Here is a 26621-nt window from a genome sequence, read left to right on the forward strand (position 1 = left end):
GTGACGAGCGCGTGACCGTTGTGACGAGCGCGTGACCGTTGTTATGAGCGCGTGACCGTTGTGACGAGCGCGTGACTGTTGTGACGAGCGCGTGACCGTTGTGACGAACGCGTGACCGTTGTGACGAGCGCGTGACCGTTGTGACGAGCGCGTGACCGTTGTGACGAGCGCGTGACTGTCGTGACGAGCGCGTGACCGCTGTTACGAGCGCGTGACCGTTGTGACGAGCGCGTGACCGTTGTGACGAGCGCGTGACCGTTGTGACGAGCGCGTGACCGTTGTTATGAGCGCGTGACCGTTGTGACGAGCGCGTGACCGTTGTGACGAGCGCGTGACTGTCGTGACGAGCGCGTGACCGCTGTTACGAGCGCGTGACCGTTGTGACGAGCGCGTGACCGTTGTGACGAGCGCGTGACCGTTGTTATGAGCGCGTGACCGTTGTGACGAGCGCGTGACTGTTGTGACGAGCGCGTGACCGTTGTGACGAACGCGTGACCGTTGTGACGAGCGCGTGACCGTTGTGACGAACGCGTGACTGTTGTGACGAGCGCGTGACCGTTGTGACGAGCGCGTGACCGTTGTGACGAGCGCGTGACCGTTGTGACGAGCGCGTGACCGTTGTTATGAGCGCGTGACCGTTGTGACGAGCGCGTGACTGTTGTGACGAGCGCGTGACCGCTGTTACGAGCGCGTGACCGTTGTGACGAGCGCGTGACTGTTGTGACGAGCGCGTGACCGCTGTTACGAGCGCGTGACCGTTGTGACGAGCGCGTGACCGTTGTGACGAGCGCGTGACCGTTGTTATGAGCGCGTGACCGTTGTGACGAGCGCGTGACCGTTGTGACGAGCGCGTGACCGTTGTTATGAGCGCGTGACCGTTGTGACGAGCGCGTGACCGTTGTGACGAGCGCGTGACCGCTGTGACGAACGCACACAGCTGGACTAACGTACGCGTGCACACGGTTCGTCCGGTGTACCGTGCACATTTATTCGGAAACAACGATGCGTGTATATACGTCACGTGGTTTGTTATCCCCCCCACCGCTCCCCTCCTCTGTATATTTATAGCAAGGCCAGTTAATTTATTTTTCTCCAATATTTTAAAAAGGTGCCGTCATTTCTGCAACATTCATATAAATGTCAATGTGATACACAATATAAAAAAAATATATAATTCCGGGGAGTGGATATTCGCCACACTCGGAGGGATATGTTTTAATCGGCGCGTCGGAAAGCTCGGATGTTTGTTAAATTGCAGACATCAGTGGAACAAAGTCATTAGGGCGGTTATGCACTAACACAATGCTGCCTTACTTGAAAGTAGCTCTTTGTGGCTCCTGAGTTTTTTGGATTTTCACTTCACGGCCAGCAGTGCGGTCGTCACAAACGTACAGTTTCTTATTTTTTTTTCCCTGTGACAGCTCAACGGAATCAAACAGAGAGAGAGAGAGAGATAGTAAAAAAAAATAATGCCCGAGACTTTAAATTTCAAGCTTGACGGTACACAAATGAGAGATGGCAACAAGCGCGAGATTTTTTCTTCTTCTGATTTAAAACTCAAGCAGGTGTCATGTCGAGCCCACTGCCTGTGAGATAAAAACAGGTGACACCACGAAGAGAAATTTAAATAATAATAAGTGTTGCTCTCACTGTGGAAGACTGGGCTAAGTTGACTGTCTGTTCTCGACTAGTTTAGCCAGACTTGGCAGTTTTCGTGCCCCCCCCCCCTCCGAAGATGGGATTTTACAGAACGTTCCCCACTATAAGCCCATTTGCCAGCATGTAGCCAATGAGGTGACATGTCATAATTAAAGATGCCAGCATTGATGGCGTTAATGCTGGTTTATGTTCTAAAGCCAGAAAGTTTTTTTTTACTAGGCAAGGCCCACTGAGCTACATAGCTCTTTTTCAGCAGTGAACTGGCCACAAATGATAGCTAAAACGAAGTGGCTTATCACTTAGAAATTTACAGCAGCCAAATACTGTAAACGCGTGATGTTGATTCTAAATTTGGATGGAAAAACCGGAGGACCCGGAGAAAAATCTACGCGACCACGGGGAGATATACAGCAGGCGTCAGGGTTGGGATCGAACCCACGACCTCATGTATACCGGGCGAGGTAGTTAACATCCCGCTACCACGAGACCCTGGGGGGATGGGGCAGGGGAGGGGTGATGGGATACATTAATGGGCTGTGACGTGTTTGCCTCTCGTGGCAGCAGAAGTTCGTGGTTCGAGTCCGTCGGCAGCCCTGGTTAATACTGCGGTGTGTGTATATTAACCATACACACTGCGCACTGTGCGCTTCCCAGTGGACCTTAAAGATCCCGTGGACGCTGTTCGAAAAAAATAGTAGGCCGTGCGTTGCCGACGTCACCTTCAAAATATGCCATTATCTGAACATTTTACTTTGCATGTTACTTCATTGGCTAAAAACGCATCGTGATTGGCAGTCGATACTCACCTGTGCAGCACGGCTCCTCCGTGGTATTCTCGCGACGCGAGAATAGCGCGAATACCGAAATGTACCAAAAAATGTACCATCATCATTGTAACCCTTCGTGGCGAGGGGCGCTCCGAAATCACGCGGACAGTCAAAGGGCAGTGTTGCCGTCACTGGCGTCTGTGGCACCAAGAGGGCGGCCGAGAATGCTCTCTGATGGAAGCGGCAACAGCTGCGCAATGGATGCATATAGAAGAACGTTTGTTTACATTCATTGGGGGCATAGACACAATCAAACAAGTTTTTAGCAAAGAAACAGGTAAATGCAAATTTGCCACCGTCGTAGAACGGGGCCAAACAAAAATTGAAGGAGTAATGTGCGAGACTATGTGCTTTTTTGTTTGTTTTATAGCTTATTGCTGTGTGCAACACATCTGCTAATGAGCCATGCAAGTGTTGTAAGTTAATCTTTCAAGGCATTATTTATTGCAAAAGAAGCTACTCGCTGGATTCCAGGTCAGCATAACCTCATTTCCCACGATCTCCAGTTGAATGACTTCCGTGACACAGTGAATGCACCGCCTTGCGAGCCGGCGTCTACTGTGATTGTCCACATTCGTTTACATATTTAAATACACGCACACGTCACCCCGACCATCTCGACAGGTCCATACCCCCCCCCCCAACCAACACCCCCCCCACCCCCCCTCTTGACCCAACACAATTCAGTACGTGTGACAATATAAACGCAATTTATGAATATACTTTGCTTAATTGCTTTTTTTTTCCATTTGCAATTAAAAATAAAATATAGTGTGCTCAACATCGCCGTACATGTCTAGTTGCTGAACGATTACAACTGTACAATGTAAGTAAAAAAAAGTAATTATAATTTGGCACGGGTATTCAACTTAAAAGACACGTGGTCCGTAACCGGGGGGGGGGGGGGGGGGGGGCAGGTTCATCATACGGCGGAGTGGCCTGTCGTGGGCGACTCCGGCCGGAAAGCTTCGTCGGTCATCGGTGGACGCCCCCCGCGCGCGGGCGACGCGGCCCGGGTGCACGCCCCTCCGCCGAGCAATCTCAGTATCTCGGCCAGCTGAGTCTCCATGACCGACATCCGGTCGCCGAGCGAACGCACGTCCTCGCTGATGTCGTGGCGCACTTCCAGCACGCTGGCCTGCAGCGTCTGCTCGGGGATCGGGTAGAAGGCATGCCGCGAGTCGGCCGCGCCGGCGATGGTTGGGCTGCGGCCGACGCCGGCGCGGTCCAGCCGCTGGTCACTCCACGTGATGCCGCTGTCGCACGAGTCCATCTTCTTGAGCTGCGACTTGTCGGGCGTGAGCGCTCCGCGTGGGGTCTGCACGCAGGCGTCGGGCGATTGCCCCTTGTCGGGCGACCGAGCCCGCACCGCCTCCGCGAGCATCTCCATGGATTCGGCAGGAGACGTCCGGTTCCAGGCGCCGATGCCGCCGATGCCGCCGCCCCCGCCCCCGCCGCCGCCGCCGCCGCAGGGGATCTGCTCCGTGCTGGACAACGCCCCCTTTAACCGGCCCCATCCCCGACCTCCGACCTTTCCCGTCGTTTCGACGAGCGGTCGGCTCGCCGCGACAGCCGCCACCGCCACCGGCGCGGGGGACCTGAGTTCCTCCGCCCCGGAGCGGAGCAGCGAGAGCGTGCTCGGCTTCGCCGGCGTGACCGGCGGCAGCTGGTTTCCCGGAAGTGGAGTGGGCGACGTCTCGGTGATGGTCACGACGCTGGACCTCAGCGCGCCGTTGAGGAAGGGCGATCGTGACGGCTCGGCGAGCCGCTCGACGTCGGCGCGGAGCTGCTGCTTCTCGGCCGTCAGCTTTGCCTCCTTCTGCTGCTTGAACCTCTGGAAGAGTTTCCGCACCGGGTGGTCGGCCGGGAGGTCGAAGCGCGCATCGTTCTTGCACTTCTGCCGCTCCTCTTCCTCCCGCTTGACGTCGGCGATTTTCCTGAAGATCATCTGCGAAGCGGGGGAAGCGCGGTGAGTGTTTTTCCCGAAGCGGGATCGGTCGCGACGATGGATAGAAAACAACTGCCTCCGTTTTGGCCTTATCACTCGACGGCGCCCTTACAGATCGATGGTTCCCGGTGGAATTTGTTTCAACACTGCAGGCCCAGAGCAGTTTCTGCTTAAATGAGTCCCGTCATTACGGTGGAGCCTGATAAGAGATAAGCTGGCTGACATCCTTACATAATGGGCAATGGCTATCGGCGAACGCAACAATTTAACCTGCGCTACTAACCCAGCAACCCAAGTTAAATTCCAGCCACGGATAACATCGGTGGTCAGTCATCTCCAAACCACCTTCATCAACCTGCATGGTGAAGTATGGTCAAACAACAAATCACCAAAGGCCATCGGGGAAGGCCCCTCAGCCGGCAGTGGATTGATAAAGGCTGCAAATCGTGACTATAATTTTTATTTTTGCTGATGGCAAAGTCCCAAAAGCCACGCACATCTCCCAAGATTGTGAGATGGAAAACTTGTTTTATGTATTTCCCCCCCCCCCCCCCTTGAAGGAGAAAAACCGATAAGCATTTAGAGGAGGTAGGTGGATGGGGTAAATTATGAGTGCCTTAAAAAAATAATCCACACTGCTAAAATCCAAAGAGACCCCTCTGCCTTTGTAACGCTTGCTGGACATCGCTGTGAAGGATGGGCGGGTGGGGACCAAGCAAACAGAACAGGCTTTAAAAAATACACAAAGTGTGGGCCCGTCGCCGATTAGAAAGCCTCAGTGAGGAGACACAGATAACGCAAAAACACTCTTTACAGGATTAGTCGGCCTTATCTGAAAGGTGGCAAGAACCCCAACGCATAACTTTTGGGTTTCCTTATTTATTTATATCCTGTGTGGATATGATGGGGGTTTTTTTAGTCCCGGTTTCATTGCAGAACACCGGCGGTAGAGCACAAGCGTGGCGTTGTTTTTTTCCTGCGTCGCGCTGCGCCTTTAGAATGTTAATTTCGCATAATAATGAAGCAATTATCAAATGCCGCTTGTACTTGAAATTCTTTATTGCACGCTCATTTAACGACACATCACGGGGTAAAAAAAAAAAAAATCGGCACCCTAATTTACAGTAATTGAACGTCAAAACATTGCTGTAATGGGAATAAGGGCCATTAATAATGATAACGGTTTAATTTCCCCGTGTCCCTCTGGTTTGCAGTCGCACCGAGGGCGAGCAACGGGGCGTTCCCGCTTGGGCCGCTGCTCGCCGATGGCCGGCAGACGCGCAGGGGAAAGCGCGGCACCACCTGCCCGGAATGGTCGAGCATTCTCATCGGGCTAATCCGCGCGGGCCAAATGAGTCCAATTCTGGCGAAAGGAATTAAACGGCGAGCACACCGCTTGGATTCAGCCCGGACACGCAAGGCTGGTCAGAGTCACTTCCAAGATTTGATCGATTGCTCTGTCTCTGTCACTCACCCCGGCCGGCGGCTGCGAGCTCGAGCGGCGGCGCCTACCCGACTCCGAGGTTGGCAGCAGCGGCAAACGAGATAATTTAGCCCTCCGATCGTGTTTGCGGGTCGTTTACCGCGTGGCGCCGCGTTTGTCGTTCCGTGCGCGGACGCCCGACGTTTCGCGCCACGCGCCGGGGAACTTCCCCGGGAACCGAGTGCCCGGCACGTCGAGGGAAGCCGTCGGGCGTCGCGCCGAACGACAAATGCGCCGGAAGGAAGCTACGCAGCAGCGGAATCCTGCGCCAGAGGGAGATCTTTGGCCACCTGTGGGGCGTCACGTGGCGAGATGTTAACTACCTCGCCTGGTATGCAGGAGGTCGTGGTGTTTGATTCCAACCCACGTGCCTGCTGCTGCATATTTGGCGTTTGCATGTCTCTCTCTCTCTCTCTATCCCCCCGTGGTCGCGTGGATTCTTCTCCAGGTCCTCCGGTGTTTTCCTTCCACATTTAGAATCAACATCACCGTGGGCCGTCAGCCATGCGCGCAAAGGGGCACTTCCCATAACGCAGCTCGTCGGAGAGCTCCTGGAGCCCCAGTGGTGGCTCCAGCCCAGTGGGGTCCCTAAGCAGGAATTGTTTTAGGGGAACACTCCCTTTCAATTTACAAACGGCGAGTGAGACAACAGTAAGCGTGTAGGCGACAGAGATTTGATGATTTTACGTAAGAGATGCGGTGAAATTAGCGAGTAGATGGAGGGGTGAAAGGTACTGGGAATGTACCAATATAGTGAGATGGAAGAGATGTGGACAAAAGACAGAGAGAGAGAGGAGTGGACACTGACAGCGCAGATGTGCAATGAGATGAGAGGAATGTAAGATGGCGATCTAGCGATGCGGACTTTGAGATATCAGGCGTAGATGTACTTAGCAGATATTTCCGTGCAAGTTTATGGGGGGGGTTCTCCCTAATGTCGGGGGCCCGTGAGCTACTTGGGGCACCGAAGGTTTTGCTTAGTCCACTTTGGCCCAGCACCGGCACTGCTGGAGCCAATGTCCTCTGTAATATTTGAACCTCACTTCACTGAGCGGAGAAACAAATTGCCACGAACGCTACCAAGCTACCCGATGTGATGCAATTCGAATTTAAACATGGCAAGCAACGCATTAAATGTATTACAGTCTGCAGAGTAACGGAGTTTCAATCGATCGTAACTATGCTTAGATAAATTAGGAAGTGTTAAAAATATCATTTTGCAAATAGCGTTGTAAATAGAGTGTGTCCATAAAGGTATCATCGATTACAAAAAAAATACTATTTGGCACCTCTCACAAAACCGAATACCCTCAAGAATTCGCTCTAGTGGAGGGCACTTCCACCAGCAATGGTGTGAGCAAGCAATTGCAGGGCCGCACCTTGGCCACCTTGTATAATTAGACAACAGTTTTACAGGTAAAACAGCGCTTGTGAAATAACGGAGGCTCAAAAATAGCACCTGTGCCTGTGTCGGTCATCCAGAAGTGGAACAAGAAACAGCTTCGAATTGTTATTTTTATCACGAAGGAGCAGCACTTGGATGACGTTGGTGGCACGTCACCAACGGAGTTGTACGTGGCCTCTAGAATCAGAATCAGAATCTGTATTTGTACTGGAGGAATCCGATGAGCTATAAAGCTCTTTTTCACAGATGTCCAGTACGGGCGGGTCAGAACGTTACAACAACAAACAATACAGAAAACACGATAGAAGTGCAAAGTATAGGAAAGGTAAACAAATCACTTAAAAATATACAAGTACATTGTTTTTTTTAATCTTACCAGGTAAAGCCCACTGAGCTTTTAGCTTTTTTTTTCAGAAGGGACCTGGCCAGAAATAATAGCTGAACAAAGTGGCTTATCAAGGGGAAATTTATAGCAGCAAAATTATCTAGATGCATGTTTTTAAACGTGGAGGGAAAAACCGGAGGATACGGAGAAAAAATCCACGCGTCCACGGGGAGAATGAGAGAGAGAGAGAGACGCAAACTCCAAATATACAGCAGGCGTCAGGGTCTGCATCGAACCCCCGACTTCCTGCATACCAGGCGAGGAAAATAACATCACACCACCGTGGCGCCCCTGAAATAAATCAACAACGCGTAATAAAAGTACATGAGTTCTAACCGCGTAAACGAGGACGTCACTTCTCGTCGAGTCGTTGCAGCCCTTCGCTGACGTGCACCGTGAGTGGGGGGGGGTGGAAACCAGACGAGATGCCCTTCAACTCCGCGGCCCGCGGCTTATCACAGGGAGCAGAGGAGGAAGGCCCCTTCAACGCTGGGGTGGACGCCGTAGCGCGGCGCAATAAAATTCCGCTCCGCCCTCGCAATGTTGTGAAATGCCCCGGTGGAACTTGCTCGCTCGCTCGCTCTCTTTCTCTCGTGCGGCTTATCGCCGATGAGGAACAGCTCGAGATTTGGGCTTCGTTTTGTTCAAACGACGCCGAAAGTTTTCGATTGTCGTCGCGTCTTTCGCTTAGCCCGGAGATAAACGTGAAGACAACGAGACGTGCGAAACGACGTTGCCTCTTCTTCCGAGGGCGACCTGGGTCTGCAAATCCGAGTATACGGTCCAACATCTGGCCATTGGGGGACCCACACCGGACCCTGAATGCTAAGCAGGGGCGAGACTGGTTGGTACTCAGGTGAGTGACCGCCAGGTATTTGTAAGCATGGGGTTGCTTTGCATGCGTGCTGAGTTTTTTCCCCGGGGCTCTCCGATTTCATCCCACATTAATCAAAATACTCATTCGTTGAATTCGCCAAGCATCCCGTTGGGGGGCAATGGTATCGGGAATTTGCGTGACTGAGTTCTTTTAGCAATTGGTTGAGTCGATTTTTGTTCGTAACTTGTCATGCAATCGAGTGAATTGGCCTCAGGCCGGACAGACAGACAGAAATGGTACGTCCTGGCCACAGTAATAAGTAGCCCAAGGGCTCTCTGAGCAGGCTTTCGAAACATACACCTGGGGTATAAACAATGACTGGCGTGTATCATGCAATATACATCGGAGTCCCTTTGTTTGAAGGGTGTCATTCATTGTCCCGAGTCTGTGACAGGGTGATCTAACGACGTATACACACACACGCCGCCAGCAGCCAAGGTGTGGAGCAGCTCAGATGGTGGCAACCGGTCACTTCCGCGGTTTGCCAACACACGCTGGAAGACGGCTGGAACACAGCGCAAAGCGTGGCTCTGGTTGACCCCCCACCCCCCACCCCCCACCCCGAGCTCCTGGTTAATGCGAAGCCGCAGAATAATACAACAGTCTGAGTTTTATCCATTTATTAGCCAAGAGTAAATGCAATGTCAGTGACCCCGCGTTTTGGGAAATGCCAAACCCCATTCGTCGCACCGTGGCTCATTTCTTATCGAATTTTCATTCGCAGCAACAGCAACACAAAAACAACACTGGCAGTTATGGACAGGTGGATTTATAGACGATTTTTGTCCGTGCCGTTGTCGGGCGATTTGTCTCTGGCTTCAGCCGCGTGCGTTTGCATTCAAGGCTTCGTGCCGTTAAAGTTACAACTTTTCTCACAAAAAAAAGAATCGAGGGTTAACCCATTCAATTTTCTGCAGCGCATGACGGTCATTATTAATGTTGGTACTGCAAAAGCTTTTTTTCCTTTTTTAAATGAAACACGTATATATGTCACGTTGATGAGATCCAGCCAGAGCGACTCTGAGTCACTTGTGCGCAATCCCATTATTTATTTATGAACGTTACCCTTTTAACTATAACTCTGCATCAAAGTTAGCACTCATATTGGTCATTTCAGTAAATTTCAGAATCTGGAAATGTACCGCCCCACACCAATGTCGTCTCGCCTTGGCTAATATTTACCGATCGACGCTTTATGCAAACTAACTCGACCAGCGAGGCAGCATTCCCACCCACCCAACTCTGGACTCTACCGAGCTAACGCACGGGACACAGCCTTCCCTGCCGCACACACACACGCACACAGGCGCTCACGCACACACACACTCACGCACACACGCACACACTCACGCACACACGCACACACACACTCACGCACACACGCACATACATTCACGCACGCACACATGCACGCACGCACACACACACGCATGCACACACACACACTCACGCACACACGTACACACACTCACGCACACTCACACGCACGCACGCACACACGCACGCACGCACGCGGGTACAAATACAACCGTTTACTGCCAATCCCTGCGCCGCGAAACAGGCGACCCGAGTTCGATTCATGACCACATCTAAAGTCAACATCTGCACCGGTCCTAACACCCGCTTGCACCTTATTCACCTACCCGCGCTGACCAGTGTGGCGAGGTATGGTCAAACAACTCAATGACAAAGTGTGCTGGGAGGCCTTCATTATGCGTTGGATTTAAATGACTATTTTCGTGTTATTATTTGCCGCCAGACAGTAGAAAGGCACGGTGTGCACCGTCTGTCTTTTGCTGCCCTTGATCCCTTCTCCCAGTTGGCCGTGTCGATGTCACATTTGGAGAGTATATCTTTTTTTTTCAGCCAGCCCCTTTTGAACCTCGTGTGCCGGCTGCCGCACGTGACCGTCCCTTTTCTCGGACTTGCGAGCTCTCTCTTTCGCTCTCTCTCCGCAAAGCAACGCCGTCGCGGGCTGGTCCGGAGTCTTCCAACGCGGCACAAATGACCGGCCGGGCCACACGTCATCCCACACCAGGCAAAGCCATCACTGCACGTGATGGGGGGGGGGGGTGCACTAGACTGGGAGGGGGCTGCGGCAAGTGTTTGTTTCTGTTTCGTTCACGCCAGCACCCGCGTCCGTACGAGCTGTGCTACCGCGCGATGAATCCGCTGCTGCTGCCGCCACTGTGCCTCCCGTTGCAACGTCTGTCTCGTGCGGTTTATGAAACTGCGCCTGTCGGATGGAAGCAACAACAGCGCCGTGGACTGAGCCGCTGTGAGCGCTGCTGCTGCTGATGCTAAAAAAAAACCGTCTACAAACGCAAGACGATTCCGAAAATCCCGCCGCAGACTTCTCGCCGGCACTCGTTAGCAAGATATTTTTTTTTATGTTTCCACTGGAATCCAATCCTTAGATCAATTTAAAAAATCGCACTTACCACCCAAAAGGTCCTTTGACTCACGTCTTCCTTCCTCTACCATTTTTATCTCACTCATATATTTCCCGCAACATCTCATTACCACGGTTGGCGACGGACATGCATACACTCTACTCCCCTCCATGCACCCTCCCTATATCACAGCAACCAAGGCCTTTTGTTGTAGCACCCAGTTCAAATTTTGCTCTGTGGGATGTAGCTCATTTTCCTCTGCTGTCACCTTGTCTGAAAACTCCTTTCACCCAGAAACCCGTGCTGTCGACTCCCTGCCACTGTTCAAAATCCAGGCTCGAGACCATCTTCTCCTCTGCCTATGACCGGCTTGCCTCCATCTCTGCAATACATAATACATATTCTTCCTTTCCCCAGGTTCCCTTCATCCCACTGTTTCTCCGCAGCATCTTGAGGTGCGGTGGGACATGTGGACGTGAGCGTTTTTGCTGTGCCACTTAAACCCTTTCCCCATTCTGAGACACCTGCAGGTTGCAGGGTGGGTGTCCCGTTCACCGCTTAATCTTGCAACGTGCAAGCGGATCAGTGATAATTATATTTACAGAGGCGTTGCGCCGTTATTTTTAAGGACATTGCGATCACCGCAGAGAACTGTGGCGACACGACCGCACTCTACGATAGCTGCCGCCAAACTGTGCCACACGCCCTCCCGCACGGCCTTATGGGAGCCTCGGTACCAACAAAGTTATTTTATTTTAGTTGTACTTCTCGTTCCGTTCCGATGACATACATATACGGACACGTACATCATTGGAACGAAATCGGAAGAAAAAAGGATGATGTACATGTATGTACAAGTACGTCATTGGAATGGTAAAGTGTTAATTACGTGCGAAGCAGTGCTGCTGAATCGAGCAGGAGTTTAACAGCACGAAGTAAGGTGTAAGTGTTGGTGGTTGTGCTGGACAGCTCTCGGATGATGCCTATGGGTTTGCGCCTCCGCACGATGTCCCACGTTTCGCTCCACGTGCTAGAAGCTTCTTGAGAAACCGGATTCTGAATTCAATTGAGTTCATCAGAGATCAACAGCAGATAATGTTGTAAATCAGGGTGCGTGTGATTGGATCAAAAGAGCCAGTAAGATGTTGAATGTCCACGTCGGTTTTTTTTGACTGCCCTACCGATCCGACCACACCAATCCGGCCCCTTTGCTATAACTCTAAGTGACAAGCCAAGAATACACCACAAATTGCCTGCGTTTTTAGTAAATTTCCAATTTGAATTCACGGTCTTTAATGAATTCCTTGCGATGTCCTGAGCAAACGCCCATGTTGCACAAATTCCCAGCCTTAATTTTCACCGCAGCAGAGGTTTGCGTTTGCTTTGAATTAAAAATGGAAGTTAGGAAATTACTTCAAAATGAGAATATGGGCTTTAGTCAACATGTGTTCGCAACTGATGATTTTTTTAATTATCATTCGCACAACTTCCAGACTGAGCCATGTATATCACGGTCTGCATTTTAAACGTCTTTAAAAAAACTACCCATTGCCTAGTCCCAGATGTTGCTCAAGAGGTTTCGACAATCCATGGCATTGATTGTATTATTTCTCAACGTAATTTTCCGAACTGCCGCGGCTAACCGCCTTTGGTCCTTGACATCTTGTCGGCGGGCCGCTGGTGTCCGTTGCCCGATTTTGTCGACGTTCCGTCTAGCCTGTTTCGCAAAACGGCCACGGCGGTATTTCCAAAACGTACAAGCTTGGAACCGGGCCCGAAATAGGACGATCCTGCATAGCCGGGATTGCCAACCCATCCTTTAATAACTACGGAACCCTCGTGGGAAGAAAAAAAACGTGCCCAAACGTGCCCCGAACGTACCCCGCCAGCGCCAACGGAAAAATACCAACATCGACCGCTATCCAGCTGCCCGGTGTTGAGTCTCCTCCGGCCGGAGTCGTCCTGTCACGTTCCCCACGGCCCACGACCGCCGCCACCGCTGCTGTTTCCGCTGCACAGCGCAGGCCCTGATGCCCCGCGTGCTCACGCATTCTCCTGCAGGACATGCACCTTGCCCTCATTACCTGCCGCTGCCACCGCTGCCGCTGCAGTGAGAATCACCCTCCCAGGCGTCTTCTCGGATCGCGTAATTGGAATGTTGCTGCTGCTGCTGCTCTGCCACTGGGGAGACAAATGCGGCCGGGCGTGGTGCACGCCACCCACCCCTCGTGTGCTGCGGGGGCATTCATAGGGTGCTTCTCGCTCACAGCACTTGCACCCCCAGTCTGATAAAGCTATGCGGGCATCTTTGCCTTTAGTACTGCTCTCCTCTTTCGGGGAGCGTGCTCGCGTCTAAGTCAATATATTAGAGACCCGAATAATGCCGCAGCTGAATAAACAGGGTGGCCTATTTATAGACACCACGCCCGACTCCTAATGAGCCTCTTCGTTCCTTCTCAACATTGTGAAATTCATGTCGCCGTATCTAGACAGAGGAGCGAGTTGAACATTTTTAATAATCCGCGTCCCCTTTCCTTGATTCGCTCCTGATCCCCTCCTCCTCCCATCCCCCCAACTGTGTGATCTCTGTGACGTGCCAGAGGCTTTGAAAAAAAATGCCGATCCTCTTTGTAAATGTCTCATTGTTTCAGTGGGGTGTCTGTAAACTGATCGCCCTGTTCCTCGTTGCCATCATTAGCAGAACACGGTCCCTGTTGTGGTGAAATCCGTGATGAGATCACGTTGTGAGCAATTGCCCTTCGTCAGAGGCGCACTGACCCTTGTTTTATTGTTCTAAAATAGGGTCATTGGCTGAGATGTCATGTTCCATACATTTCGGTTAAAAGGCAGCATTTGCGATAAACGAGGGTGGAAAAGAGATATTTGCAGCGTGTTGTCTTATACTTGCATAATTGTTAACGCAGAGCCATTTTTTGTACTTTCTGATATACAACCGGAATATCACCGTATTTCTATGGGGTGGAGTGGTGGTGCAGCGGTTAGCGGATTGCATAGTGAACCCGGCGACTTGTGTTCGATTGACGGCCACTGCTCACACCAGGACCCTCATGAAAAATATTATTCGGACTGAGCGTGGCTTTCGTGGTTTAATAGGTAACCTATATTCTGTATATATCTCAGATGAAGCCTCCCGTAAATCACGTGACTTCTCTGTGGCCAACCCACTCTGAATCCCTCCAATGTCCCCGCCCCCTGTGAAAACAGACACCACTGTGTGTAGCGTTGAGCTCTTTACGCGGCCTCTTGTTCTCTACCCTCGTCTCGCCTGACTCTTTGGTCCTGTTTCTCCATTCCCCCACCCCTTATTTCACATTCTTTTATTTTCTCCATTCCGTTTCCCGTTCCTTCTTCTCTCCCCATGCATCAAATACGCGACTCCCCTTCCCGTGGCGTCGGCGACGTGGGTACAACAGTTGCTCGCTGCTCCTAACCGCTGTCATTATGCGATCATTAACCGTCTTTCTCACATCACGTTCACCGAACTGTGAATAACGTAATGAGCCGTGTTTGTGGCTTGCGGGCTCAGGGGGGTGGGTGGGGGGAGCATTAAGAGGGCTTCCCATCGCCCGCCCGCCCCGCAAGCCTCCCCGACGCTTTGTCTACGGCCGCTGACGGTGCAACCGCAACGGATCGAGCGTGACCCCCCCAACGTTATCACGTGCTCCTCACGCCCGGTGTTTATTTGGGGGCGAAAAGATTCGTCTCATTGCGCTTTACCCGCCGTATCACCCCCCCCACCGCCGTGCACCACCACCACCACCTACCGCCTTGCCAGGCTTATTTGTGCAACCCGCGAACTTTTCGCCAACGCGCTCCAACGTCGTGGCGGCGGGGCACAATTGTCGTCGGCTGTATGCGCCCTGGCGCTCCGTCAAGACAAGCGCGGCCCCTTTTCAGCCGTTCCGCTGCTGGATGGAGTGGAAGGTGGCAAGCGGCCTTCGCGTGGCCCACTCTGTCAATGCCATCATCGCCACCCCGGTGACCCAACATCGATCAACGATCTTCCCGGTCTCCGGAGCGACAAGTTCAACCGCTGGATGGACGAGGTCTCCCCGGGCTGTACAGGTAGGTGATGGGGGTAGGGGAGGGGGAGTTTGGCCATACTTCACCGCCACGTGAAGAGGCGATAGAATCCGTTACGAATGTTTAAATATAATTGCTCGATTTTCGAATCGAATCGCGAAACCGAAATAACAACAATTCACTGAGTCGCAAGAGGGATGATTCATTACAAGCCTTGTGCATATGTACATGTGCATCCCATTATTGTCGATCCATTACTGTATGAAATCATATTATTTGGTGATGCTGCCTTAGTAGTGGTGCACAAACACAATCATGGGCCACTGCCAAAAATGTGGCCTATTATATATATTTTAAGGCGACAGTGTTATTAACGAATGTGCTGAGTATTAGTTTGTTTTTGTTCATCGCTGGGTGCGGGCCTCTCCATGCCACAGAGGCAGCTATGATTGTTATCCGACCATACTTCACCACGCTGCTCAATGTGGATTCGTGAAGAGGTTGCTCAGGAACGGGTTCAGATGTCACTCGCCCATTCATGGTATGGCCTGGCCAGGAATCGACCACAGCCTGCCAGTTTCAAATGTGCAATTTGCTGTGCTAGCAACTGGGAGTTTTTATTTGATCATACCTCACCACGCTGTTAAGTGCTGATTGGTGAAGGCGGGGGAAGGGAATACAGAACACTAATGGATTTTGCTGCACTGCCCATGACTACCCATGTCTGCCCTGTACTGTCCACGACTGCCCAATTCTCCTCTACACTGCACGCTACTGCCCACTTTTGCCCTGCCGTGCCCACAGATGCCAACTTCTGCCCTGCCCTGCCCACAGATGCCCACTTCTGCCCTGCACTGCCCACGACTGCCCACCTCTGCCCTGCCGTGCCCACAGATGCCCACTTTTGCCCTGCCCTGCCCACGACTGCCCACATGGTGCAGTGCACCTGCATTGAACACAAAACGGGGAGCGGGCCCATTCAGAGCGGACTGGCTTCCTGCCTATTCAGAATCAGAATCTTTATTTACACCTGGAGAAATCCGATGAGCTATGAAGCTCGTTTTCACCGATGTCAGAAGGTCACAACAACCTATTAACGGGTTTGCGAGCGCATTAGTGCACCCCAAGATGAAGAACGGCGCCTGTGGCATTGGCGTTCATCAGCATCATGCAAATCGACCAAGCCCAGGAGAACAATTTATATTTACCCGTCTTTTTTGTTGCTTTTATTTAAATTTGCATTCCTTTTTTGAGTCAGCAGAGCATATATCAGTGCTTAATGGACGGAGAGAGTCCGGGCAACGTGGCAAGGGCAGCGAGGGAGTACGGCGCCTCAGCCAAGGTTGTGACAGTTTTCTTGAGGTTGTATTCAAAATGAATGTACAAAAAAAATAGTCTATATTATATTATTTATTTCAGGGAAATACTGCTTTAAAAGGTATTTTTGGCCGTTTCCATTAATCAAGTGTTTGGCATGTAACAAAACAAACTAGATAGAGTAGCTGGAGAAAACTAATGAATATGAGGTTATAATCCACTCAAAGCCCTGCATATATTGATTCAAGAATCCTCTCCTGTAATGTCCTCTGGCCACCTCACGACCAATAATTAATAAATAATAAATTAACCAAAAAACATAATTTGCGGGCCTTACTTAGTAAATCCTGTGCCGGATGAAAGATTCACCGCACCATGTCGGTCATGGGGGTTGTTTGACCATACTTCATCGCATCAGTCAATGCTGGTTGGTAAAAAAAAAAAGGTGAATGGGGAGAGGGATTGTTAGGGCCAGTTCAGATATCACTTTCCACCTACTCCAGTCGTGGTCTCAAATCGAACTCAGGTCGCTGGGTTCACAGTGCAGTGCGCTCCCCAGTGATATCAATCATCATCCGCCTTCTTGGTCAATCCACTGCTGGATGAATGCCTCCCCAAACCGCTGCACATTACCCGATTCAAGCACTCAATTTCCTTGTCAGGAACGAGCGTCATTCCTTGGCTGCCACCCATACTTTATATATTTACGATAGGTTGTATAACATCATTACCTATTGTAGGTCACGAGCCTATAAACATATATTTATATATGCGCTGGGGTGGCTGCATTCCCAAACGCCCGTGTTTTGGTTATTTTAGGCCGACGGGCACGGCTCAGCCGTTCGCGAGTAAACGACAGTTAAAGATTCAGACCGTCGTTTGCGGACAAAATTAAAACTCCCACTCAATCGACGGCTTTACACCTGCGCGGGACCTCGTGTAGACAATGGTGGGTGGGTGGGGGGGCAGGGGAGCTCGCGAGGTCCCCTTTAACGAGCGAAACCCCCATGGGCGAAATCGCCCTCCGCGCGTCTCGCACGAACGTTCCCGCGCCGAGAGGCCCAAAAAAGACGCACGACATCGGCGCGCCCAACGCTGGAGCAGCAAGCGACCGACGCCGCGGGTCGGCAACCATTCCAGAGCCGCATCACACCCAAGAGCTGCACGTACACAAACACAGCAGCAGGCGACAGACAAATTCTGACTTCAATAAACACAATGGGTGATGGAATAAACCGCGGCGTAGTTTTTTTTAGTTTACATTTTTTTGTCACCAAGACATTCCAAGGTTACCCATTTCCCTGCCATATTTAATCAATTATGTTGACGTTAAATTACGTTCAAGATTCACGGGGTTCTTTTTACACCGGCTACCCGCAGTGGGAGAGCCAAAGAGCCGCTAGAAGGAAGCCAAACTAAAACATTTTTTTACGAAACTATTTTTGTTTATTTTACTAGGTAAGGCCCATTGACCTGCCCACAAATGATTGCTCAACGAATTGGCTCACCACGTGGAACTTCGTAGCAGCCAATTAATCTGAACGCGTGATGCTGATTCATATGTGGAGGGAAAAACCGGAGGACCCGGAGAAAAATCCACGCGACCACGGGGAGAGAGAGACACGCAAACTCAAGTTTAACACGTCGGCTTTCGCTACCAATACTATGCGTAAATCGCATGTACGCGATCTAACCCAAACACCTCTCGTATGGATGCAAACTCCAAATATACAGGCGTCAGGGTAAGGGTTGGGATCAAACCGACGACCTCCTGTGTACCGTGCGAGGTAGTTAACATCTCAGCACCGTGGCGTCAAAGAGCCAAAGAGACGCATGCTGATCCAGAGCCGAAGGCTGCTGACCCCTGACCTGAGCCTTTGCCTCACGCGCCACAGTTGGCAGAAGCAGCGCTCACGTGCGGAATTCAACCGAAATCTCCAAACGCAATCGCAGCAACGCACAAATCATTTCCGTCGACCTTTTACCAGTGGCCGACACGCATTTGCATGATAATGCGCTCTCCGCCTGCGAAGGTAGGGGCTGGATTATGTTTTTTCCCTCTTTATTGTTTCACGTCTGTCAAGGCTAAATTAAGCTACGCATCGACAGACCACGCGTCCATGCTTGTACGTGCACATCGTCGGCCTGTTGTCTGCGAAACATAAAGCTGACGGCGAGCGACGCATATTAAGCGTGTGCTGTGCGCCTGCCGGGTGTGTGTTGTGCGCGTGGGTTGTTGTCCCTACTTTCTCTTGCGAGGTATCTCGTATATGTCTCAAGTCGAAGTCGGTTAAACGTACGATCCGTCACGAAAAAATAGATTAAGATACCTGGAAGCGACACCACAAGCCGAAGTCAACATTTATCACCCGCTGTCTCTCGGTGCCGCTCCTGCGGGCACGTTAACGTACGGGTCTCTCCCCCCCCCCCCCTCCTCTGTGCGACGACCGCAATGCATTTGTGTTCGCGGAATAACAAAAAAAACAACGCTTCATGGCTTAACCCAAAATTGGAAATCGTTGAACTTTGTATGAAAAAATAAAAAATAAATAGCTGTGGTGGGTGGCGGCGGCGGCGGGGGGGGAGGGAGTCTGGTGACGTCGCTTGCGGGACACGACACGAGGGACCCGTTACAATTCCGGGGATAAAAACGCACGGCGGAATTTAAGTCGAAGCCGCGAACGCAAAAGCGGCGCTCACCGGGGACCCGGATCGGTGTTGCCCTGCAAGGTCGTCCCGGGGATCTAAGCCGCGACCAGCACCGCCGCCGCGAGGCGAGCGGGGCAGGCTCTGTCCCGGGAGGAAGCAGTGTCTGTGTAACCGAGCACGTGGGACTGCGTACACACGTGGCGTCCGTGTGTGACTGTCTTTGAGTGTGTGTCTGTTTCAAGCAAGGCTGTCCATAGTGGGGGGTGACGGGTCCGGGGCAAATCCCACTATTTGCTCCCCGCCCCCCCTCCACCTTCGTATGACACCGTGACATGGAAGCACCCCCCCCCATGCGCAGGGCCCGGGGCGGTCGCCTCGACTCGCCGTACCCTAGGGACGGCTCTGGCTGTATGTATGGGGGAGCGGTAGTGCAATGGTTGGCACACCGTGCGACGAACCCTGGTGAACCGAGTTCGGTTCCCACCAGTGACGCTTATCTCTGAACCAGTCCTGGACCTCCCCTTCGTCGACTCAGCCTTAAATGAGTAACCCAGTGGGGTGCGTGAAACATCAGCACTGGGGAGACAAAGGCGGTCGGGCATGGTGCTGTGACCAACAACCACCCTGTTGCGTGCTACAGTTCCGGCCTTCACCGGCGCTACTCGCTAACAGCACTTGCCCCAACGGCCTGTTAAAAGGCTATACGGTGGCGGGTGGGTTTGGCGGGGGGACTTTTGTCTTTGTGATGAAGATGTGCCCGCTATGCCGGACGGTCACGAGTCTGTCACGGGCTTGCCGCGCGCTGACGCAACTGCAGCAGCAGCAGCAGCCGCCGCCGCCGCCGCGAGATTGAGTCTCGCCTGCCTCTGTGCGGGGAGAGTAAATTATTCGTCCCTGCGTCCTCCTCCGCCTCCTCCGCCCGAGGATGTCGTGCAGGCGTCGCTCGAGGCGGCACGGCAGCGGAGTCGATCGATTCAATTAAATTAGGGACAGGCCGAGGCCATTTGAAAGGGACCTCCGTTTCGATTGGTTTTGGTTAATTAAAAAAAAAGAAGAGGAAAAAGGTCCGGGGGAGGTCAGAGAGAGATGAAGCTGTGCTCTCGCTCCACTCGCACGTGCGTTTTGTGCGTGCGTGATTCTTCTACCAGGTAAGGCCCCACTGAGCTATATAGCGCTTTTTATATATATATAAGCGACCTGGCTATCACAAACGATAGCTCAAATAAGTGGACTTATCACGTGGACATTCATAGCGGCCAAATACTCTCGATGCACGTTTCTAAAATGACGATGGGCAATCCCGGCAAAGATGCCGGAATCACTGAGCCTTCTCTTTCCAACGACTGATGGAATTTCATTTAATGTTTTCTTTGTTTATTTTTACTTTGGTTTCAAGATACAATTCGCGATTCGACGTGGATTTTATCGTGTGTCTTAAAAATCACCAGTGGGCTTTTTTTTATTTGACAGAGAGAGAGAGAGAAAGAGGTTGTCGGTCATGGACAGGGTAGAAAAGATATTGAGCCTGGATTTGAGATACAGGGGCAGGGAGTAGACAGCTGATGTTGTTGTTGTTGTCGGGGAGAGAGTTCCACGCAATAGCGGCAGGTTCACAAGAAAAAAGTGCCAATTCACACTGGCAAGAAAGGTTGACTGGGGGGAGGGGGGGGGGGTGAAATGAATGGATGTAAAAAGGCCACATGAGATTTTCTGCAGCCATTAAGACGGTGGTGGTACCAATACACCAACTCCACTAGCCCCCCCCCCCCCGCACAAACAAAAATGTTTTCCAGGGGGCGCAGACTGAGCGCTGTAATGCAGCCAGCGTCTTCCGGCCTGAAACATACTCCCAGCTCTTGGGTCGATCATCACAAGGGATTTATCTGTTATCCCACTAATCAATTCTTCAGGCAGTAAGCCAATATCAAATGACTCTCGAGTCTGGAGGCTATGAAGACAATACATTTTTTGTTTTTGCATCAGATGCACTCAATTCACCTTTGCCAAACCTCTACAGCAAATTGATATACATATGCAAAGTACGATTGTACACACGTTGTAAACGAACAGATTCTCATTTACCCGCGCACTTGTTATCCAATTGATGTTTCGGGTCCAATAAAAAAAACGACTGCCGTTTAGTGAATCAGAAAAGCCCCAATGGCAACAGGTCTCACAAAGTAGCCATAACTGTTTGCACGTGGTTAATGCAGACTTTATGATGCCTTTGCGACGGCTGTTTATTTGGTGTTTTGAACATCTTAACACCTCCTGTATCTATTTCGATTTAAAGCTTTCGTGACTGCAGGGATTCATCTACGTGCTTCTTTCGGTAAAGTCACGTAGAAGGGAAAAAATAAAATAATAAAACATCATAAAAATTCTCACGACGTTTCGGCCACGACACAAGTAGCCGTCCTCAGGTGAAGAATCAGAACTGTCGGAAAGACATTAGAGCGCTGTCTTTCCGACAGTTCTGTTTCTTCACCTGAGGACGGCTACTTGCGTCGTGGCCGAAACGTCGCGAGAATTTTATTTTATTACGTTTAATTTTTATTATTTTATTATTTCCCTTCTACGTGACTTTACCCAAAGAACCAAGAAGACCTCCTGTATCGTTGCCGGAAATGGTGAACGCTTTTTCCTTTGCCATCATTTTGATTCCCTGGCAACTGCCGTCTTGCGTCGCATTAAACATTGATGGAGCCGCCGAGGTTGGAAGCAGACCGGGCCCGGTTGCGAACAGCTTTCACTCACACTCTGTCGTTACATTACTCGTGATTAATTCACGGGGAAGGGTATATCTACAGTCTGTTAAGCCAATCCCGGCGATGTTAATAAATGTTAAGTCTAGGTGTAAATCACCCGGAGAATCCATGAGGATACGACGCCGATCTCCATTGGACGTCGATGCAGTCAGCGCATATTGCCCAGCGCCAGCTGCTTAATTACAAGCGCGGGTTTTCGCGGCCGTGCCGTTGCACGGCGCCTCCGATGTTGTCCTCCGGGTTGTTGCCGCGCGTTGTTCGCCGCGACAGTCCCGACGTTTCATTCGATCGATCGCCTGCCGAAGTTCCCGGCACGTGGAGCGAATCGTCGGGACGTCGTGCGCCGAACCCCATGGGGCGCAACTCGAGAGGCCCGTCGCAGTGAGGCGGACGCTTCACTTGTGCGCGAAATAAAAGCCTCAATCGGTGGCGGTGGCGGTGCGGTGCGGGCGGGCGGGCGGGCGGTCGTGTTTCGCGGAGGCCACAGTCAGTGGCAGACTCCACGGACAAGTCCTGGCACGCTCTGGCAGCGTGACCGGCGGACTAACTGCGGCTTCCGCGACAAAGAGTCCTTGGGCAATCTAACGATCACCGCCGAGATGATCATCTTCTCTCGACCTTCTCCCCGTGACCCCGTGACGGCTCACGAGCACGTGCCGCTGCTCCACGCGGAGGCGACGGGGGGGGGTGGGGGGGTGGGTGGCGGTATCCGAGCTCCGTGTTCTCCTTGCCGTGATGGCACGGCAGAGACGTCGTGAACTGCTACCCGAAACATTCCCACGGTCCGCTTCGTGTGCGCTGCATCGGGCTGCGGGTCACAGCAGAGCGCTGTGCACCTGGGTCCTAGCCCTCGTTCCCTGCGTCGCTCCAAGAGCAAAGCCGTCGTAGGCGCACGGCATGAGCCGGCGGGCGCATTAACTAACTCGTCTGCGCGTCGCCTCCGGAGGCTGTGGCTTCTCCCTTTGTCGTCTCGCCGAGGCAACAACGGTGGCTAATGGGGACCCAGGTTAATTATTTATTCACGGTGGCGGACGCAGACAAAATTAGTATGCTCGGAAAAAGGTCAGGAAGGTGAAAACAAGGGACGTTGTTTTACACCGTTCCGAAACGACCACAATCTGCACACATTTGCGCTTTCACCCCCCGGAATAAATAAAAAAAAGAGAGAGAAATTGGCCTACGTGAGAAAATGTTGTATTAATGGAGGGGAAAAAAATACATCCCAATTAATTTTAAATTGCCAAGTTGGAAGTTAAATTGCTGAAAGAAGCTAAACAATAGTTTTACTCAAAATGTTCTCGTCTTGTTTGTTATCCTCAAATATTTATGATACGAATTAGAATGACTTAACTTGGGTCACAATTAACTTGCTGTGTACAGACCGTTTGGTGCAAGGAAGAGTGCGTGCATGTGTGCGTGTATGCGGTTATGGGGTTCGGTGGCATAAAGATTAGCGCGCTGTGCCACAAACCTGGCCACCCGAGTTCAATTCCCGCTCAAGCCCAACGCCAGTGACGATTATCCGAGCCAGTCATGGACCTCCCCTTGGTCAATTCAGCATCAAACGAGTACCTGGCGCAGTGTGTAGTAAACATCGCCACTGGGGAGACAAAGGCAGCCGGGCGTAGTACTGGCCATCGACCCCCTCTCGTGCGCCGTGCCGGCCTTCATAGGTGTTCGCTGACAGCACTTGTCCCAACAGTCCGTTGAGGCTTAACGTGGGACCTATACCTTTGTCTTTATACGTGGTTGTCCCCGCGGCCAAAACATTGTAAAACACGGCTGCGTCGTCGTCCAGACTTAATTAACAAGCGGGACGACAGGTAGCGAGCCGGCTTATCTCCAAACCTCGGTCCGATCCATCAGCATTGTTCTCTGTCAGTGGACCCACTTGTGCCCGATTAGGATGCTTTGTCAGCAACACTACCCGTGCTCTGACCGTGACCTTTAAAGAACCTCATTTCATAGCTCATTAAAGAAAAGGGGGGGGGGGGGGTGGACAGCAGTAGGGAAGGAATATCGGCCTTGAATGATTGTTCTTGTGCACTGCACGTGTTGTCTTACAGCAAGGGTGGAGGAACCTAGGACCAACCTCCGTTTAGCACGGTTGGCTGCGTACGGTGCGAAAGAAGTTCAACATACACACACACGCATACATATATGGTCTGTGGCCTGCATACAGCCCGCAAATTAATGTCTCAAAGCCTGCGGGCCACATGATGCCTACCGCTTCAGAACAGCCCGCAAATGACATTTGACCATCGCTGCAAGCCCCTTCAAAGTAGAAATAAATAAGTAAAACCTTGAAGATGCTTGCATGGATGGGTAAATATTTGTCAGGTACTAGAGGGGAATGTTATTTCAACCTGCCCAAACATCGCGTTTGATCAGAGAACGTACGCAGGTCAAAGACATCGCAATTGTTGTTCATAAAAGAAAGTGGACTTGAGGAGAGCGTGTTGCTGGAAGGAATGATGAGCGATGGTCACGGATGGTGAGTGGCAGCCAAGAGATGGACCGCGTCCGAGATGCCGTCCACCACGGAGATGGAATCACCTCGGGTGCAGGTGCTAGGCGGATTATCGCATCGCAGAATGGTGACAGGTGGCAATGGCTTGGGGAGGCCGCCTTTATCCCGCAGTGCATTGATCATGGCTGACGATGACGATCATAATGAACGCTCTGTTTATAATATCATCATGCTCAGTCACCTCTAAAGGAGAGCAACACTTATTATTTGCCGTTATTATGGCGTAACGACAACGTCACTTCGTAACACGCAAGGCGGCGTTGTCGTGATTGCTCACTCTTGTAGAGAGATAATGACTGAGAGGCACGAGGAGGATCCACAGACGAGTGGGGAAGGCATCAGCCAGGTGGTGGTGAGCTGGTTACAAATTCCTCTCACCCCCCTCCCCCCAAGCTCTGCAATCCTCTCTATATGAAGGTGGTATCGGCCAATGAATGAGTGTTCACATGTGCAGGGGAAACCAGAGTGGCAGGAGAAAAAAAAACATCCCTCCTGTACCAAGGACAGTGTGGAGAATTCCACAGTACCAAGTGCACTACCCTGTGGGGGCGCCACATTATTTGCACGGATGACACATTGTGGACATATTGTGGACACATTGTGGGCACATTGTGGACACATTGTGGACATATTGTGGGCACATTGTGGACACATTGTGGACACATTGTGGACACATTGTGGACACATTGTGGGCACATTGTGGACACATTGTGGGCACATTGTGGACACATTGTGGGCACATTGTGGACACATTGTGGACACATTGTGGGCACATTGTGGACATATTGTGGACACATTGTGGGCACATTGTGGACACATTGTGGACACATTGTGGACACATTGTGGACACATTGTGGACATATTGTGGGCACATTGTGGGCACATTGTGGACATATTGTGGGCACATTGTGGACACATTGTGGACACATTGTGGGCACATTGTGGACATATTGTGGACACATTGTGGACACATTTTGGACACATTGTGGGCACATTGTGGACACATTGTGGACATATTGTGGACACATTGTGGACACATTGTGGGCACATTGTGGACGGAGGAATATGTAGATGCGGGCGCCATGTAATCGCAGTGACTACCAAAACATACATTTTTTTTATGTTAAAAGCGCGCAGTATAATGGGGGCAAGATAATGTTATTCTGTAGCATTTCTTCTTAATCGTGTTGTGCATGCTGTTTATTTTATGTTTGCCGTGGATATTTTTTTCCCGCGTTGTTTTGTTGACACTATTTTCTGTTTTTATTTTAGTTCATGACAGAGAGGAAGTGTTTAGTTTATTAATCGCAATGCCCCACAACAGCGCATACTGATTAGATTTGAGTTGTTTTACTTCAAACCATGGTCTTCCTTGAGAATAGACACTGCAGTGTAGTGGTCAGGACACTGGACTCGCAATCCAGAGGTCATCTGGCCACGGTGGCGAGATGTTAACTATCTCGCCTGGTATAGAGGAAATCGTGAGCTCGATACGGACCCTGACGATGCCTGTACATTCGGAGTTTGCGTGTTCAGTCTCCCCGTGGTCGCATGGATTATTCTATGGGTCCTCCGGGTTTTCCCTCCACATTTAGAGTCAATGTGCGCTCAGAGAATTTGGCTGCTATACATTTCCACGTGACAAGCCACTTTGCTGAGCTGTCGTTTGTAGCCAGGTCGCTTCTGACAAAGAGCTATGTAGCTCAGTGGGCCAATACCTGATAAAATGAAAAAAATATATATAGTTCGATCCCATCTCCCGACGATGCAAATGAAAGCATGGCGCAAGTTTCTTAAATCCCCACCTCTCCAGCCCCACTGTCTCTGTCCACCCAGCAGTATAAAAGGGCAACACCACAGCTCGCCGATCCGCAAGTTGCGTGTGGTGGGGTAAAGTTCGGGTAACTTCCACCTCGTCCAAGACGTCTGGCCAGCGTGCAGGACTTAGGCCTAATAGTTCAGTGGAATTTGAGCTTCGTCGAGTGCGACTCTTCTGCCAGCGGTGGTGTCAGCAGGCGCTTGCAGGGATGCCCATTTGCCTTGCTTGGAAAAGAGACCTCGTGTCTTAATAGGGATATTGCTTGGTCATAACAGCCGTCTATTTAGCCGTGTACCATCCACGTCAAAAGCCAATGTGTTTATTTGTATTAGACAATGCATTGTTACGCGCTTGTTATGTTTGTTCCTGAATACATTAATTGGTTGTTGCTCGACTGCAGTAACCCAGCTCAGAACACCGTCTTCAGAAGTGCACAGTAGCAGGTAATTCGCGACGACTGCTGTGAGAAGCGACATCACCGGCAGCGCGATATCACAAACTTGCGTTCGCGCGCACA

The 26621-nt window shown here is 51.3% G+C and overlaps 1 protein-coding gene across 4 annotated transcripts in view; it reads right to left on the minus strand.

The window, feature by feature from the left end:
* Nucleotides 1-969: 969 nt before the first annotated feature.
* KCNH1 (potassium voltage-gated channel subfamily H member 1) overlaps nucleotides 970-26621 on the minus strand; it is a 146622-nt gene continuing 120970 nt past the window's right edge. For all 4 annotated transcript variants that reach the window (XM_032955924.2, XM_032955923.2, XM_032955922.2 and 1 more), the window contains one exon: nucleotides 970-4434. In XM_032955924.2, the coding sequence (XP_032811815.2) occupies nucleotides 3409-4434 (1026 nt within the window). In that variant the 3' untranslated portion in view covers nucleotides 970-3408. The remainder of the gene's footprint in view (nucleotides 4435-26621) is intronic.

This window comes from Petromyzon marinus, chromosome 17, assembly GCF_048934315.1.
Source record: "Petromyzon marinus isolate PM22_M1 ecotype Great Lakes invasive population chromosome 17, UKy_Petmar_22M1.pri1.0, whole genome shotgun sequence".
NCBI classification, from domain to species: Eukaryota; Metazoa; Chordata; class Hyperoartia; order Petromyzontiformes; family Petromyzontidae; genus Petromyzon; species Petromyzon marinus.